The sequence below is a fragment of the Zootoca vivipara genome, chromosome 13, assembly GCF_963506605.1.
Source record: "Zootoca vivipara chromosome 13, rZooViv1.1, whole genome shotgun sequence".
Taxonomy (NCBI): domain Eukaryota; kingdom Metazoa; phylum Chordata; class Lepidosauria; order Squamata; family Lacertidae; genus Zootoca; species Zootoca vivipara.
In genome coordinates, this window is record NC_083288.1 from 10,663,378 (window position 1) to 10,680,720 (window position 17,343).

General features: G+C 44.6%; 1 protein-coding gene across 1 annotated transcript in view; it reads left to right on the top strand.

The window, feature by feature from the left end:
* Positions 1–17,343, top strand: part of MRC2 (mannose receptor C type 2) — a 77,162-nt gene that overhangs the window by 46,434 nt on the left and 13,385 nt on the right. Inside the window, exons 10-21 of the mRNA XM_035136405.2 lie at positions 2,139–2,254; positions 3,318–3,466; positions 4,326–4,543; positions 4,710–4,852; positions 6,342–6,444; positions 7,583–7,721; positions 8,678–8,713; positions 12,125–12,285; positions 14,665–14,732; positions 14,857–14,957; positions 15,736–15,875; positions 16,680–16,785. Coding sequence (XP_034992296.1) covers positions 2,139–2,254; positions 3,318–3,466; positions 4,326–4,543; positions 4,710–4,852; positions 6,342–6,444; positions 7,583–7,721; positions 8,678–8,713; positions 12,125–12,285; positions 14,665–14,732; positions 14,857–14,957; positions 15,736–15,875; positions 16,680–16,785 — 1,480 coding nt within the window. The remainder of the gene's footprint in view (positions 1–2,138; positions 2,255–3,317; positions 3,467–4,325; positions 4,544–4,709; positions 4,853–6,341; positions 6,445–7,582; positions 7,722–8,677; positions 8,714–12,124; positions 12,286–14,664; positions 14,733–14,856; positions 14,958–15,735; positions 15,876–16,679; positions 16,786–17,343) is intronic.

Here is a 17,343-nt window from a genome sequence, read left to right on the forward strand (position 1 = left end):
CAGAAGCCCCGTCAAACGTTCGGGTTCCAAAAAATGTTCACAAACCGGAGCAGTCACTTCCGGGTTTGTGGCATTTGGGAGCCAAAACGTTTGAGAACTAAGCTGTTCAAAAACCAAGGTACGACTCTGCATAGAAAGTATGTGACTCCTTTCCAATTTGCAATGTCGGCACATCATTCAGGGGTAATGTTGGTTTGATAAATTTGTTCAGTGAGGCCATGTCACAAGTAAGGTGGGATGGAATGCCCAAATCTTTCTCATTTTCACATATGATCTTTCATATGTTGGGTCTGTTCCAATTCTACATCGATCTGTGAGTTTACTTTTTTATATAGAAAAATCCATACGAAAATCATATTTACATAAACCTTTTTTTTAAGCATTTATGCATTTCTAAACATATTTTATGCTGCCCTATGAATTTTTTCATCATATTTTGGAATGGCTTTTGAGCTGAGAGCTACATAGCAAAATTTGGATATGCATGAAATATGAAGAGTGATTAAATTTTGATCTGCACATCAGTCTGGGAAATGGGATCAGGCCAGGGTGTGTTGGAATTCGCAATTCTATTTTTACACTCAGCGCCCTTGAGGACTCTCACGCTGCCATCTTGACTCAACAGCAGCTTTCCCTTGGTGGAGAAAAGGTTATCTTCAGAGGCGAACTATCAAGCCATTTGACTTAGGTGTCCTTCTGGAATAATGGATCATGTGAATGAACAAAGATTGGAACTACAGTTATTCTGCCCGAGGACAGAATTCTCTCTAGTTTCATCTAAATTTGGGGGAAATGTTGAATGACATTTGCTGTTGACTTTTTATTCACAGCATCACCAATATATACTAAAAATGCTCACAACAGCAAGAGAGTTTGTGATCACACACACACACACACACAAAGACCCCAGAATGGGAAGATGGTAAGCTTTCTCTCTTTCTCAGCACTCAAGCAGAGCACCGGGAAGGAGTGACAAAAAAATTAAGACGCCCCATGGGGCCCACAATGACAGCTGTTGTGGGTGTTTTGAAGCATACTGGCCACTGCCATTTCAATCCCGCCCTCCCTGATATTGCCTGATGCTGATTTCCTGGCCTGATAGTCCTGCACAGCCTAAAAAGGCTCTTGTATCATGCTATAACCACCTAGCAAAGCAAAGTAACACTTTGGTCAGATTAAAAGTACTGTGCTAGAAATTGGCTTACTCTTTGCAATTCTCTATTTTATTTTATTTTAGCTTTTCAGATTTATACATTTCACTAATTTTACAATCGTTTAAACATTTCAGGACTTGACTTCCTTCCCCCTCTTTCTGTGGTTCCTTAAATTTATTTTAAATACCTTCTGCATATCCAAATTAACTTAATTTGCTCATTTATCCATCTGCTTAAAATATATACTCTTATAAAACTGCAGGTTATTGCAATAATCCTGCCAATGTTCTTATCTGTTTACAATTTATCTAGTTATAGGTAGGTAGCCGTGTTGGTCTGGCGTAGTCGAAACAAAATAAAAAAATTCCTTCCAGTAGCACCTTAGAGACCAACTTAGTTTGTCATTGGTATGAGCTTTCGTGTGCATGGTATCTGAAGAAGTGTGCATGCACACGAAAGCTCATACCAATGACAAACTTAGTTGGTCTCTAAGGTGCTACTGGAAGGAATTTTTTTATTTTGTTTTGACTACAATTTATCTGTAAATATTCAATAAACCATCTCCATTCTTTTATAAAAAGTTTATTGTCTTGATTTCTTATTCTCCCAGTAAGTTTTGACATTTCTGCATATTCCATAAGTTTTTGTATCCATTCTTCCTTTGCCGAGTCTTTTGCTTCTTTCCATTTGGGGGCAAGTAACATTCTTGCCTCTGTAGTCACATACATAAATAAATTTCTATACAGTTTAGGTAGTTCTGTCCCTATAATTCCCAAGAGAAAAGCTTCTGTTTTTTTGTTTTTTATACAAAGGTTATTTTAAACATCCTTTTCAATTCATTTTATATCATTTCCCAGTAAGCATTAACCTTACTACCAGACCACTACATATGATAGAAAGAACCTTCTTTCTGTTTACATTTCCAACACTTATTTGATTTAGATTTATACATTTCGTTGACGTTTTCTGTCACGTTTTCCCCAGGGTTGGAAATGGCAAACTCCATCTTGCTATTGGCTGGGAGATGACCATGTGACATACAGTGAGGCTCGGAAGGTGTGCACAGATTATTCGTCTACTCTGGTCACCATCACCAACAGGTGTGTCTTCTGTTGTAAGCCGTATGGAGTTTTTATACAACAAATGTCTTTTTAGAAAGAAAAAGAAGAAAAGAAATTGGAATGGGTTTTCAGATATTCTGCTGCAAACACATAGAGGGAAAGGCTAGGCCAGGGGTCAGCAAACTTTTTCAGCAGGGGGCCGGTCCACTGTCCCTCAGACCTTGTGGGGGCCCGGACTACCGGTATAGTTTTTTTGTTGGGCGGGAATGAACGAATTCCTATGCCCCACAAATAACCCAGAGATACATTTTAAATAAAAGCACACATTCTACTCATATAAAAACACGCTGATTCCCAGACCGTCCGCTGGCCAGATTTAGAAGGCAGTTGGTCCGGATCCGGCCCCTGGGACTTAGTTTGCCTACCCATGGGCTAGGCCAAGCACTTAACCTCTTGTTTATCTTTGGAGCTGGTTCTGCCTGGCTGCCACATGGCAAAAAGCAACAGGTTGCTACGGTAGACTGGTGACTAGGAGTGGCCACCAAGACCATATTACACCGGTCCTGAAAGACCTACATTGGCTCCCATTACCTTTTCGAGCACAATTCAAGTGTTGGTGCTGAGGTTTAAAGACCTTAAACGGCCTTGGCCCAGTATACCCGAAGGAGCGTCTCCACCCCATCGCTCAGCCCGGACACTGAGGTCCAGCTCCAAGGGCCTTCTGGCGGTTCCCTCACTGCGAGAAGTGAGGTTACAGGGAACCAGGCAGAGGGCCTTCTTGGTAGAGGCACCCGCCCTGTGGAACACCCTCCCATCAGATGTCAAAGAGATAAACAACTACCTGACATTTAGAAGACATCTGAAGGCAGCCCTGTTTAGGGAAATTTTATTTGATGTTTTATTCTGGTTTTAGTGTTCTGTAGGGAGACGTCCAGAGTGGCTGGGGAATAAATAAATTATTATTATTATTATTATTATTATTATTATTATTATTATTATTTATTATTATTATTATTTGACCGTCAACCTCTGGAGGAAAGATCATGGATTGGTGGATTTGGTGAGGAAGTGACTGACTCATTTCTTTGTCTCCCTGGCCAAGGTTTGAACAGGCCTATGTGAGCAGCCTAATTTATGGCTGGGAGGACGAATATTTCTGGACAGCTCTACAGGACATAAATGAAACGGGCTCCTTTCATTGGCTGAGCGGGGATGAAGTCACCTACACACACTGGAATCGCAACCAGCCCGGTAATAGATTTCTCTCTCTCTCTCTCTCTCTCTCTCTCTCTCTCTCTCTCTCTCTCTCTCTCTGTGTGTGTGTGTGTGTGTGTGTGTGTGTACACCTAGAGTTTGTTTACATCTTTTAAGTGGTTTAGTATGTGTCCTGATATCAGAACCAGAAAGAAGTCTTCCCTGCAATCACAGTGGGTTATGCATCCCCCCTTTTTTATTTTAAAAAAGAAGTTTTATTTTGCCTTCCCCCACAGTATGAAACAAATTTGGCTTGACTGTCTGAATTGTCTGCGCTTTCTTTTTCATTTTTGAATAAATTTTATTAGGGTTTGTAGAGAAAAATACAAAACTTAATATCAAATACCTTTTCCTTTTTTTTGTCCAAACTAAGACTTTGATCTAACAACAATAAAAACGTAAAGGGGGGGGAGGAAAGAAAGCAATGAAGAAAGAAAAAGAGAGAAATAAATAAAAATAGAAAAGAAGATAAAGAGAGAAACAATAATCCGTAAGTCAAGAAGAAACCTTGGTTTGTTGCGGTTTGTTTGGAGCTAAACAAACCATAGTTCCTGGTTCAGGTATGAGGTTAAATTAGGGATTGTGACTGGTTTCCTCACCCATTCGTGGGGAGAAGCAAAGGGGGTGTGATTTGTTCATGTACAGTAAACTCTGGTTTATAGCTTACCATGTTTCCTGCTTAGTAGGGGTTTGGACTGGATGGCCCTTGTGGTCTCTTCCAACTATGATTCTATGATGTGTGCAGCCATTATATAGTTTAGTGGTTATTGCATGATTTTGCCAAGCCAGATGGAAACCGTTTCCTTTGGCTTAATTTTTTTTCTGGCCTATTTCCCCCTTCCCATGAGCCTTTCAGGTTATAACAAAGGCGGCTGTGTTGCCTTGGCCACGGGGAGTGCCATGGGACTATGGGAAGTGAAGAACTGCACCAGTTTCAAGGCCAAATACATCTGCAGGCAGAACTTGGGAACTCCCGTGAACCCTGAGCTTCCTTCACCTCATCCCACCCCGAGCCTCACGGGAACTTGTCCAGCGGGATGGGTCACCAGCCCCAAGTTGAGGCATTGCTACAAGGTATGTACAAAACGAGGGGAGGCAGCCAGCCAGCCAGTTCATGCCCAAAACTTTTAATGGAAAGTGAATCGTATTAGCTCAAATTGGTTTTGGATTTAACATTTGTCACGGCAGTTTGGGCTTGTAATGCTCGAGTTGTGAAACGGCTCCCTTTTTTCTTGGGCAGGTGTTCACCTACGACAAACTGCAGGAGAAGAAAAACTGGATCATGGCCCATTTGTTCTGCAACGATCGGAAGGCACAACTCTTGAGCATTGGCACTTACGAGGAGGAACATTTTATAGCCAGCACACTCAACAAGATATTTGGGTGAGGATTGAGTTACAGAAGCAGGAGATGTATGCTTCTGGGTGTTGTTGTTTGTTGTTGTTGTTTAGTCGTTTAGTCGTGTCCGACTCTTCATGACCCCATGGACCATAGCACACCAGGCACTCCTGTCTTCCACTGCCTCCCGCAGTTTGGTCCATCTCGTCCTCTGTCGTCCCCTTCTCCTGGTGCCCTCAATCTTTCCCAACATCAGGGTCTTTTCCAAGGATTCTTCTCTTCTCATGAGGTGGCCAAAGTATTGGAGCCTCAGCTTCACGATCTGTCCTTCCAGTGAGCACTCAGGGCTGATTTCCTTCAGAATGGATAGGTTTGATCTTCTTGCAGTCCATGGGACTCTCAAGAGTCTCCTCCAGCACTATAATTCAAAAGCATCAATTCTTCGGCGATCAGCCTTCTTTATGGTCCAGCTCTCACTTCCATACATCACTACTGGGAAAACCATAGCTGGCAAATATATCAATGTGTACTCAGGCACACTTGAATGTCCCTTGGTATGTAAGTGCACTTTTGGTTTACATGCCTACAGTGTGATTACGTTTTATATAGACAGATAGACAGCCATCCGCCTCGTCCTTTGCTTTGATGCTTAGGCATTGTTATCTCAAAACGATACAGTTGAAACCCACATTTAAAACCCCACCTTTTTTAAAAAAAAAGGAAGATGGAAGCTGCAACAAAAAGTTCAGAGGTTCTGTTTCCTCTTGAAGCTTGTGAAGAATCATAATGTTTTTATCTGGTGGTTGTGAATGGGTGCAGATAGGGAGAGAGTGAGAGGGATCTGCTGAACTGAGAAGGAGCGTGGCTATTTACTAAAAGGGGGAAGTGGAAATGATGGGTTCAGGTTTTGCAAATAAAAAATAACCCCCTCATGGTTAATCAGCAGTCCTTGATATTTTTTTTCAGGGGGAGGCAAGCTGAACAGGGCCTAGACCAGGCATCCCCAAACTTCGGCCCTCCAGATGTTTTGGACTACAGTTCCCATCTTCCCCGACCACTGGTCCTGTTAGCTGGGGATCATGGGAGTTGTAGGCCAAAACATCTGGAGGGCCTCAGTTTGGGGGTGCCTGGCCTAGATGGTGCTCTGTGCATTTTGATTCTGAAACCTTCGCAGTTACTTAGCTTGGCCTGTCACAGCCGTGAGATGCTGCTCTTCTCCTGTCACCATGGCTACAAAATGGAGGGGGAAGTTGGTGCCTCCCGGGTGTTGCTGGACTACAACTCTCATCATCCGTGACAACTGGCCATACTGCTAGGGCTGATGGGAGTTGGGAGTCCCAACAATATCAGGAGAGCCACACACGTGCCCCAACCCTGCTATAAGCAGCTTGAATCAGTTGAGCCAAATGGGGTGGCGGGTGGGTGGAGGGTCAAACCTTGGGAGCTTTAGTCGAACATCACATCTTCACACAGTTACATTCGTGGAAGAATTGAACCCCCTACCTGACCCATCTTCTTTTCGGGTGCCTTCCAGGGCATCAGAACCTGAAATCCATGAACAGCATTGGTTTTGGATCGGCTTGAATCGCCGGGACCCTGGACTTGAGAGGAGCTGGCGATGGAGTGATGGTCTTGGGGTGAGTGATATGTTAGCAGCTCAACCTATTGAAAAGGCACTGGGAACAGAGATTTGCATGTTTGTATGTGTGTGTGTGTTTTAACAAAGTACTCCTGTTGGGAGATAAGTAAGTAAAATAGAATGCCTCTGCTGTTATTTAGAGCAGGGGTCCCCAGACTACGGCCCCCGGGCCGGATGCGGCCCAATTGGCCTCCCAATCTGGCCCGCGACGCCCCCCGCCGCCCGCTGCCACTGCCCGCTCTTGCGGCGCACTGCGCGGCGGCGCACTTCCAGATCGGGAAAAAATTGCTGAAAATCGTTTCTGCGCATGCGTATGGGCCTCTCCCGACCCAGAAGAGGTCATTTCCGGTGCACTTCTGGGTCAGGGGAGGTGCACTTCTGGGTCAGGGGAGGCCATACGCATGCGCACAAACAATTGTCGGCGATTTTTCCGGCCTGGAAGCGCGCCACCGCGCCAGTAAATGGGTGTGCGCATGCGCACTGGCGCGCACTCCCCCACCCTCCGGCCCACTGCGCGATCGGCGCGGCGGGCACCGGCCCGAAGGCGGGTAAGTCCGGGGACCCCTGATTTAGAGGGAAAAGAGGACCAGAAGTTGTGTATTGATGGAGAAATAGGAATCTGACAAAAAGTCCCAAGAGTTATTTTCTCAGAACTGTATCTGAACTGATGCCTATTCTTTGATATCTTAAAATTGTCACCTCTTCTTTATTTCAGAGATTCTTTTCTGTTTGCTCTGTCTTTGCTGATATTTTGTCGATACGGAATTCATTAGAGATGCAAATAAATAAATGCAAACTTCCAACGTTAAAAAAACAGAGTTACTTTGTCAGATGGCTTGCTGTAAATCACGGCTCTCTTTTTACTATTGTACTAAGGCTTCTTCTGTTAAGGAGCCACCATAAGAAACCCAGACCTCTCTCGATGCTTGCTTGTTGCCGAGGTAGAGGAAAATGCCTTTGAGATCACGCAGAGCACAGTGGGGAGTGCGGATTCCTTCTGGTGGGGGAGAGAGGAAAGCATTCATGTCACTGCGCTCAACTGAGTTGGATGAGCCAGTGACCTAAGGCTTCAGTTGCCTAAGCAGGACATTTAGGGATTAACTTGCCCTCCCCCCCCATCTTTCTTTGGCCTTCAGTTCTCCTACCATAACTTTGACCGCAGCAATCATGACGACGAGGACATCCGGAATTGTGTGGCGCTGGACTTGGCATCCTTGCAGTGGATGCCTCTTCAGTGCGATGCTCAACTGGACTGGATCTGCAAACTGCCCAAAGGTGACCGGGGATGGCGATGGGATGGCAGGGAAGGGAAGAGTTAGCCACAGTAAAGAACTTAGCAGTCGCCTCTTTCATGTCCACATATCTTCAAGCGCGAGATTTTGAAGGAGGATTCTTGAGGTAATGTTCAGCCAACTCAGTAATGTCCATCAAGCGGAGGAGAAGCTGCAGAGTTAAGTACCTTGCCTGGGCTTCAGGAGGGCTTTGTTTACAGCTTAATATGTTCGTGGGTCACCACAGTGTGCTATGAGTTAATTTTAATACCATTTGGCCTGCCAGGTTGAGGATTCTTTTGTGGCTGACCTCTTTGGGGGGGGGGGTTATTGGGGTTTAGTGCCTGCTTTCATTTTTGCTGCTGTTTATTTTTGCTACAGTTGATTGCATGGCTAATGTTTTGGTCTATGTTACTGTTTTGAGAAAATGCTATAAGCTGCCCTGAGCCTGGCAAATTTCTACGTGAGTGTGAGGTGTCTAAAGATCGTCGTATTAAGTGCATCTGTTTCTTGTCAGTTCCTCAAATAGGATTGTCTTCCCAAGATAACTTGGTGTCCCTACTTAATGGGTATGTCAATATTTTTAGAATGACGAAGTTTCTCAGCACCACTAGTTCATACTAAGATTACTGAACCCCCCAGGGACATTCTGTCTTCCTTCTGGCGTTTCTGTTTGACTTCCACCCCTCTCCCCACAATCTAACAACCTTTCTGATTTTTTTTCCAATTAATGTTTGATTATTTCTTTGATACATGGTTGAATGTGTATAAAGACAAGTAGCCGCATTCCAATAAACAAAGGCTGAGGGTTGCTCCTCCTTCATAACCAGCAGGGGTTGCAGTATAGAAAGGTTAGGGGGAAAATCTTACTTTCCCGAAGTAGCCTTTCTTCCTGAATCAGGAACTGAAATGAATTCTGGGCCCTTGCTCACTTGCTGATTGTGTGCTGTTGTTTAATAGGCACTGATGTGAAAGAGCCAGAGACAACCGTTCAAGGTGAGTGAATATTTTTCCCCCTGCTCATCCCATGTGGCAAAGCCTCTTTGTGCAGAGATCGCTCTGTCTCCACCCTCGCCCCACTTGTGGATGCAAAAAACGTGTGTGTGTGTGTGTGTGTGTGTGTGTGTGTGTGTGTGTGTTTTCTGGATGTGTGCAAGCTAGAGGAAACACGATGCCAACTTCCCGCCTCTGCACTGTTGGCATCATGCTTTTAGAGCGGCGGTGCTTCTCAAACTTGGGTCCCCAGGTGGACTACAACTCCCATTATCCCTAGCTAGCAGGACCAGTGGTCAGGGATGATGGGCGTTGTAGTCCCAACAGCACCTGGCGACCCAAAAAGTTTGAGAAAGGTTGTTTTAGACTAGAGACTCAGCAGCATGGTGGTCTTGTCAAGGATTGGTGGAGTGCTGCTGCCATTCTTATGTGGCACTGCCCCCCCTTGCTCTCTCAGCTGAGGCGATGTGGGGTCTGCAGTTGGGAACGTGGGCTATGTGTCCCTGGGAAAGGGAGTTCTGTTTTATCCCAAGGGCAGCCTATGTCAAAAGCAGGCAACAGAAATATCAGCTAACTGAATAGATAGAGTTGGATTCCTCTCAGCTATAGGCCTGCAGAGGTCAGGTATGTGCTGAAGAAGCCTGCACTCATGTGCCTAGCTTCATCCAGGTCTAGAATTACGATAGCTATGCTGGAGGCAGGATGGAAAAAAGGGTGACTGAACCATCTTGACTTCTGATTATCTTACTGAATAAAAGAATGTTTTTGATGTAGGAAAAAGGCAACAGGGCTCTGTGTGTGTGTGTGTGTGTTTGTGCATAATGTGATGGAGGTTTACAAAACCATGAGTGATGTGGCGAAACTGAGGTCCCATGAGGTCTGGCTAGCGCTAACTTTGGCTTTGTTTCAGTGCCGGGTTAAGACCTGGTTATTCTCTCAGGGTCTTTATGAATTGTTAATTCTGCAGCCTACCATGATGGTATTTGCAGCTCTGCATTTTAAGTCAGACGCAGTTATTTATACTTTTGGCTGCTCCTGCTATATTCGTGTAAACGTTTTGAATGAATTGTGTGCCCTGCTCAGAGATCAATGTGATGCAGAGCAGGCTATAAATATTTTCAGAAACGAATAGTGGAGGCATTCATCTCCCAGCCTCAACGCCTGGGGCACCTATTCTTGAAACTGATAGTAGTAGTAGTAGTAGTAGTAGTAATAATAATAATAATAATTATTATTATTATTATTTTATTTATACCCGCCTATCTGGCTGGGTTTCCCCAGCCACTCTGGGCAGCTTCCAACACAATACTAAAATACAATGAAACATCAAATATTAAAAACTTCCCCAAACAGGTTTAAGAAAAACAAACAGTGCTTCTTTACACAACACACCATTAACCTATGAAATTCATGACCCCAGGATGTTGAGATGGCATTTAGCATTACAGTGGTGGTACATTGGTTCTCAAACTGAAGTCCGTTCCTAATGCAAAACGGATTTATCCATTCCAGTCTTTTAAAAAACAACCCCTAAAACAGCAATTTAACATGAGTTTTACTATCTAAAGAGACCACTGATCCATAAAATGAAAGCAATAATAAATGTACTCTACTATAAAATAAATAAGACAGTATTGTAGATGATAAAAATTAAAATTGATTTTTTCCCCCTTACCTGCATTGTTTGACATCTGAAATGTTCAAAAACCAAGGCGCAGCTTCTGATTGGTGCAGGCACCCCAGAAACAATAGCCGACAGCCACCTTGGATGTTTGGCTTCTGAGAAAAGTTCGAAAACCTAAACACTTATTTCTGGGTTTTCGGCATTTGGGAACCAAGGCGTTTGAGTTCCAAGGCGTTTGAGAACCAAGGTACCTCTGTAAAAGCCTTTAAAAAAGAGATTGGATACATTCATGGAAGCTCTCCAACCTCCATGCCAGCTGGGATTGCAGCACCCATATTTCAAGTCATCTAATGTCCAGATGCTGGGATTAAGCAACAGAGCAAGAGTGGCCGTGAGTTTTTCTTGGGGCATGTGTGCTACAATGCCAGGGTGGCATTAATGAATAAAGTAGGGACTTGGGTGGCGCTGTGGTCTAAACTACTGAGCCTCTTGGGCTCACCAATCAGAAAGTTGGCGGTTCGAATCCCTGCAATGGGGTGATCCCCCGTTGCTCTGTCCCAGCTTCTGCCAACCTAGCAATTTGAAAGCATGCCAGTGCAAGTAGATAAATAGGTACTGTTGGCGTATTTAAACTGAGTAACTGCGCAACGAAAAGCATTCTGAGGAGACTGCAAACAAAGTATAATTAGGAGTTGTTTTAATTAAAGAAAAATAACAGAAGTTACATGAACTGTAAGAACATTACAGAAGCGTGACCTGCCACCCAGGGTACTGAGAGAGGTACGCAGCCCTCCTTATATACTGTATCCGATTGCTGACACGCCTTAAATCAATACAAACTTAACATCACCTGTTGTACTGCCCCACAGCTGCAAAACTAGGTCATTACATTTCCTTCTTTCTTTTAAAGTGATACATATTTCTGTGGAACAGTAATGAACCTTAAACTGTTAAACCACTCAACAGGTACCACTGTGGCAGGAAGGTAAACGGTGTTTCCGTGCGCTCTGGTTTCTGTCACGGTGTCCTGTTGCGCCAGAAGCGGCTTAGTCCTGCTGGCCACATGACCCTGAAAGCTGTCTGTGGACAAATGCCAGCTCCCTCGACCTGAAAATGAGATGAGCGCTGCAACCCCATGGTCACCTTTGACTGGACTTAAATGTCCAGGGGTCCTTTACCTTCTACCTTTTTACCTAATGAATAAACATGGTACTGTGTTAGAATCTACACAGTTTGGTCAACCTGTCTGCATAAGCAAACAGAATGCATACCTGCCAAATTCCTGCCTGAAAAATAAGGGATCAGACCTGAAGTAGCACTGCCGCCATTTTGGAACTGGGCGGAGCATGCTCAGAAACGACTTTTGATGCTGCTCTGCCCTGTTCCAAAATGGTCGCCGCACCAGAAGTCGCGCTGCAGCCATTTTGGAACTGGGCAGAGCAGCATCAAAAGTTGCTTCTGAACATGATCCACCCAGTTCCAAAATGGCCGCCGCGCCAGAATAAACCGGGGAAAAACAAAAAATATCCATTTTTGTAGGCTGGGAACAGCTGGAAAAACGGGGGTTTCCCGGGGAATACGGGATACTTGGCAGCTATGCATAGAATGTGCCTTCTGAATCTCTGTTGGAAGAGAATTAGGTTGACTAGTTAGCTGCGCTGCAGCTCTTCTGACAGGGGGCCTCTAAGGGAAATACGAGGTTTTGGTGGTATTATCTGCCTTAAGCAATCTCCCCCTGGAAAGCTCCACGTTTCCCCAGGGTCTCTTTAACACATCCCGTTTCTCCACAGCGAGCAATGAGTGGGTGAAATACCAAGATGCTGAGTACAAGTTCTTTGACCATCATTCAACTTGGGTGCAGGCTCAGAGGATCTGCACTTGGTTCCAAGCTGAGCTGGTGTCAATTCATAATCAAGCTGAGCTGGACTTCCTGGGTCAGAACTTGAAGAAGGTAGGGAGCCACCTGGAATGGCAATGGGTTTGGGCAAAAAGGAAACAGTTTTTAAAATCCCATCCAGTTGTGGCAGGGACCTTCAGGCAGGAAGGGAAGGTTGATGGGTAGTGGAGACTAAATTGGGTCTTCCCAAAGATTTAAGGAAAATTTACTAGGTGAGAAATGCAAGATGGCCTCCAACTTACAATAATCTTAATACGTTTCCCCTAAGGAATGTGCTTTTGGTGTATAAATATGAGTATTTTTGTGTCAGGGAATCCATTCTAGAAGGAAAAATATGTTAAAATTACTATTAAGTGGTTGCCGTCTTTCATTTTTTCCACTTACCAAATTTTCCTCGGAATCCTGGTACTTTGTTTCTACTGTTAATTTATAGAATCGAAGCCTGTCTGCCCCAGTTCCTTTAGATGCTTGTTATTTCCTCCCCAAACAAAAGTGAGAGCTGCATATAGAAAACAATGAAGGAATTTAACATTTTGGCCTAGCTGCAGTTAGACAGCATCAAGCTCTCAAACTTTTATACAGCGGAAGCTCACAGGGCTATTGCAAGGGTTTTAAAGGAATTACTTTTCTTTTAGTTTACGAATATATGTATATTGTTCTATCACTCAAAACATAATTGGCTAGACGTTAAATGCCTGCCTAAATAAAAAAATTTCAAGATGGTAGCAAAAGCATAGTGAACTGCTGCTTATGACCTTCTCCACTCAGTTAGTGTTTCACACAGTAATAACTAATAATATAAACAAACAAACAAACACAGGTTTGTTGTTGTATTCCAAGTGCTCTTCATTTGTTTATTTTATATATAAAAATAATTGTCTACTGCAATTTAATTAAAAGTTTCAATGCTCTTTACAATTAAATACAGTAAGAACGGAAATAAAAATAAAAACGGATAATCAGCTGTTATGGATAATTAATAGTCTCTGTATAAGCCGGGCGTCAAATAAAACTTCCCAGCAAACATTTGACAGTTAACATAGAACATGGGTAGGCAAACTAAGGCCCGGGGGCTGGATCTGGCCCAATCGCCTTCTAAATTGAGCCCGCTGATGGTCCAGGAATCAGCATGTTTTTACATGAGTAGAATGTGTGCTTTTATTTAAAAGAAGAAGAAGAGTTTGGATTTGATATCCCGCTTTATCACTACCCAAAGGAGTCTCAAAGCAGCTAACATTCTCCTTTCCCTTCCTCCCCCACAACAAACACTCTGTGAGGTGAGTGAGGCTGAGAGACTTCAGAGAAGTGTGACTAGCCCAAGGTCACCCAGCAGCTGCATGTGGAGGAGCGGAGACACAAACCCAGTTCCCCAGATTACGAGTCTACCGCTCTTAACCACTACACCACACTGGCATCTCTGGGTTATTTTTGGGGCATAGGAATTCGTTCATTTCCCCCCCCCCAAATATATATATAGTCCAGCCCCCCACAAGGTCTGAGGTTTTGGGTTGATAATCAGATGAGCCTCACCAACTCGTGGGACAACTACAGATGACCTCAGTGATTGAACTGGGATATAATAATAATAATAATAATAATAATAATAATAATAATAATAATAATAATATACTATTTATACACCACCCATTTGGCTGGGTTTCCTCAGCCACTCTGGGCGGCTTCCAACAAAATATTAAAAATACAATAAAACATCGGACATTAAAAACTTCCCTAAACAGGGCTGCCTTCAGATGTCTTCTAAAAGTCAGATAGTTGTTTATCTCCTTGCCATCTGGTGGCATTCCACAGGGCGGGCGCCACTACCAAGAAGGTCCTCTGCCTGGTTCCCTGTAACTTCACTTATTATAATGAGGGAACAGCCAGAAGGCCCTCGGAGCTGGACCTCACTGTCTGGGCTGAACAATGGGGGTGGTGATGCTCCTTCAGGTTTACTGAGCCGAGGCTGTTTAGGGCTTTAAATAATAATAATTTTAGGTGTTCAGGCGGCCCTTGCAGTACCCTGGACCTAGGTTTTTCAGTGCTGTGTAAATCAATACAAGGACCTTGAACCTGTCGTGTCACGTGTTGACGGCTATGTGTTCCCATAGCCATCGCATTCTGCACCAGCTGGAGTTGCCAGACCAGAGCCAAGGGCAGCCCCACACAATGTGCATCGTAGTGATCCAGCCTTACGGTCACCGGTGCGTTGACAGCAGTGGTTAGGCTATGTATTGTATCGCAGCAATTCTGTAGGGTAGGCAGTGGGTCCCAGCACTAAATAACTGCTATGCGCAGGCAAAAACAAAAGGTCTTGGGACTCCATGCTGGTATCGTTGCACAAAAAGGGCCTGGTGGGAGGCAATCCGAAGATTAAGGACAGTCTTTTTGTTCTCCCACCTTGACATTATTGCATATAATTCCTCCTTTGGCCAGTTTTCAAGGGGACAGGAGCAGCACTGGTGGATTGGGCTGAGCACCTATGAGAACGATGGACGATTTCGGTGAGTCTCTTTCTCTGACTATTAAGTGTCTTCTGTCCTAGAAGCATTTTTTTGGTGTGTCTTAGATTCCTGCTTGTGTTCAAAATGCAGAAACCTCCCCAATGTGTTTGTTTGCCATCTCCAGGTGGTCTGATTATTCTCTGTTGAACTTCATCTCATGGGCACCGGGAAAGCCACGGCCTATCACCAAGGACAGGAAGTGTGTATACATGACTGCTAGCCGAGGTGGGTAATGGGCATGCAGACATTGGCCTGATATTCCTAATCAACTTACAGATCAACATTCTTCCCTATGGCCCTTTGCAATCTCTATGACCAGCCACCTGATAATTCCTAAAAAATATTCCGTCCCTCCAGACGCCCATCAAACCCTGAACTTCTGGCTGATGTCCCTGAAAACATATAGGGTAGGCAGTGGAAATGTTAAGATCACTGGCATTCTAGCTTATTATTGTGATGTTTTTAAGCAGTTGCCTAGTCTTTAGAGTTATAATACAGTGGCACCTTGGTTCCCGAATGGTCCTGAACAAATCGGCTCCTGAACGCCGCAAACCCGGAAGTGAGTGTTTTGGTTTGTAATCATTTTTTGGAAGCTGAACATCCGACGCGGCTTCCACAGCTTCCGATTGAGCGCAGGAAGCTGCGGCAGCCAGTCGGAAGCCGTGCCTTGGTTTTCGAACCGTTTCGGGCGTCGAACGGACTCCTGGAACGGATTTTAAGTTTGAGAACCAAGGTTCCACTGTACATGAACACTCACCATTTAAAAAAAAAAAAACAACTATCAGACAGCTGGATAAAATAATGTTATGCCCCAAAGGGAAAGCTGACCCAAGTTTGGGGTTTTTCTGTGTTGGAATTTGTTTATACAAATTTTTGGGACAGGCTATGATGGCTGCTGTTTCTTACTGTGAGATGGCTGCTGTTTCTTACTTTTAAGAGTGCCATTGTAACCAAGCAAAATATAGAATCTGCTCTCATTCTTCTCCTCTCCCCTCTTCTGCAGAGGATTGGGGTGACCAGAAGTGTTTCACCGCTCTGCCTTACATCTGCAAGCGCACCAATATTACCACAGGCTCCTTGCCACCCCTGCCAGCGCCTACTCCTGGCAGCTGTGCCCAGGGCTGGCATGCTGTCGGCAATAAGGTACTTGGAAGTGCTTTCCCTGGCCCTGGACACCATCATTCTTGGGGAGAGGGAGGAGTCTGCCAGGAATGTTTGTGTGCCAGGTCCCCCTTGAACTGGATGGGGTGGTGGTGTGGAAATAACTTGAAATGGACAGGTGGTGGTATTTGGAAGGGCAGAAATTTGGCTGAGGGACATTCCTGGTCGAGAAAACCACTTCCCCCCTCCTGTTTGTGAATGTATGAGAGTCAGTGTGGAGGGGAGTATATTGAGTGTCACATTTAGGACTGATGAGACATGGGTTCAAATCGTTTTCCGTCAGCCTTGCTTAGAGGAGTGAGATTTCAGATAGATAGCTGTTTCATCTTGCAAGTCTGCCTGCGTGGTTGTGTGTACAGTGGTACCTCTGGTTAAGAACTTAATTCGTTCCGGAGGTCCGTTCTTAACCTGAAACTGTTCTTAACCTGAAGCACCACTTTAGCTCATGGGGCCTCCTGCTGCCGCCCATCGCCGGAGCACAATTTCTGTTCCCATCCTGAAGCAAAGTTCTTAACCCGAGGTACTATTTCTGAGTTTGTAACCTGAAGCGTTTGTAACCCGAGGTACCACTGTAGTTCGATTTCCCCTTCTCCAATATGCCTCAATATCTTTTACCTTCTTACCTCCTGGTATTGTTGCGGAGAAGGGAAACCATCTTTTTGGGAGGAAAGGACGGGATGAAATTGAAAATAAACAAAATAAATGTGAAAGTCACAGGAGGGGAAATCCCCTGCCAGAAATCTTTGCTGTTTATAAATCTCCTTTTCTGTCAACTTTATAACACAGTGCTTTAGGATTAACAGCGAAGAGCAGGTGACTTGGCAAGAGGCGAAGCGAAGGTGTGAGATTCAGGGGGGCGTGCTGGCAACCATCGCCAATTACGTTGAGCAAGGTAAGGGCCCTTTGTTCACAAGACAACTCTGTGTGTGTGTGTGTGTGTGCGCACACACGTGCGCACACAAAAACACACACACAAACACACACACACATTGCCTCGCCTCTGGGAACTGATCGGCTTTTGGCCCAGGCAAGTGTCTTCCATGAGCCGAAGAAAACCCAAGGAATATTCAGGCATTTGCCTGAACATGTGAAAGGCTAGTCTGCGGACTTATTGTCCTGAACACTGGACTGGAATGGACCCTTGGCTTGAGGGCCTTCTTGGCAGTGGCGCCCTCCCTGTGGAATGCCCTCCCTTCAGATGTCAAGGAGATAAAGAAGTAAAGAACTTTTGGAAGACATCTGAAGGCAGCCCTGTATCAGGAAGTTTTTAATGTTTGACGTTTTGTTATGTTTTTATATGTGCTGGAAGCCGCCCAGAGAGGCTGGAGCAACCGAGCCAGATGGGCGGGGTATAAATAAAACCAACATCGTATTACTGGAGTGGTTGCAAGAAAATAAGAACAGTCCATCATAATATATGGAGGATTAATAGAGAACAGAGTGCCCCTGA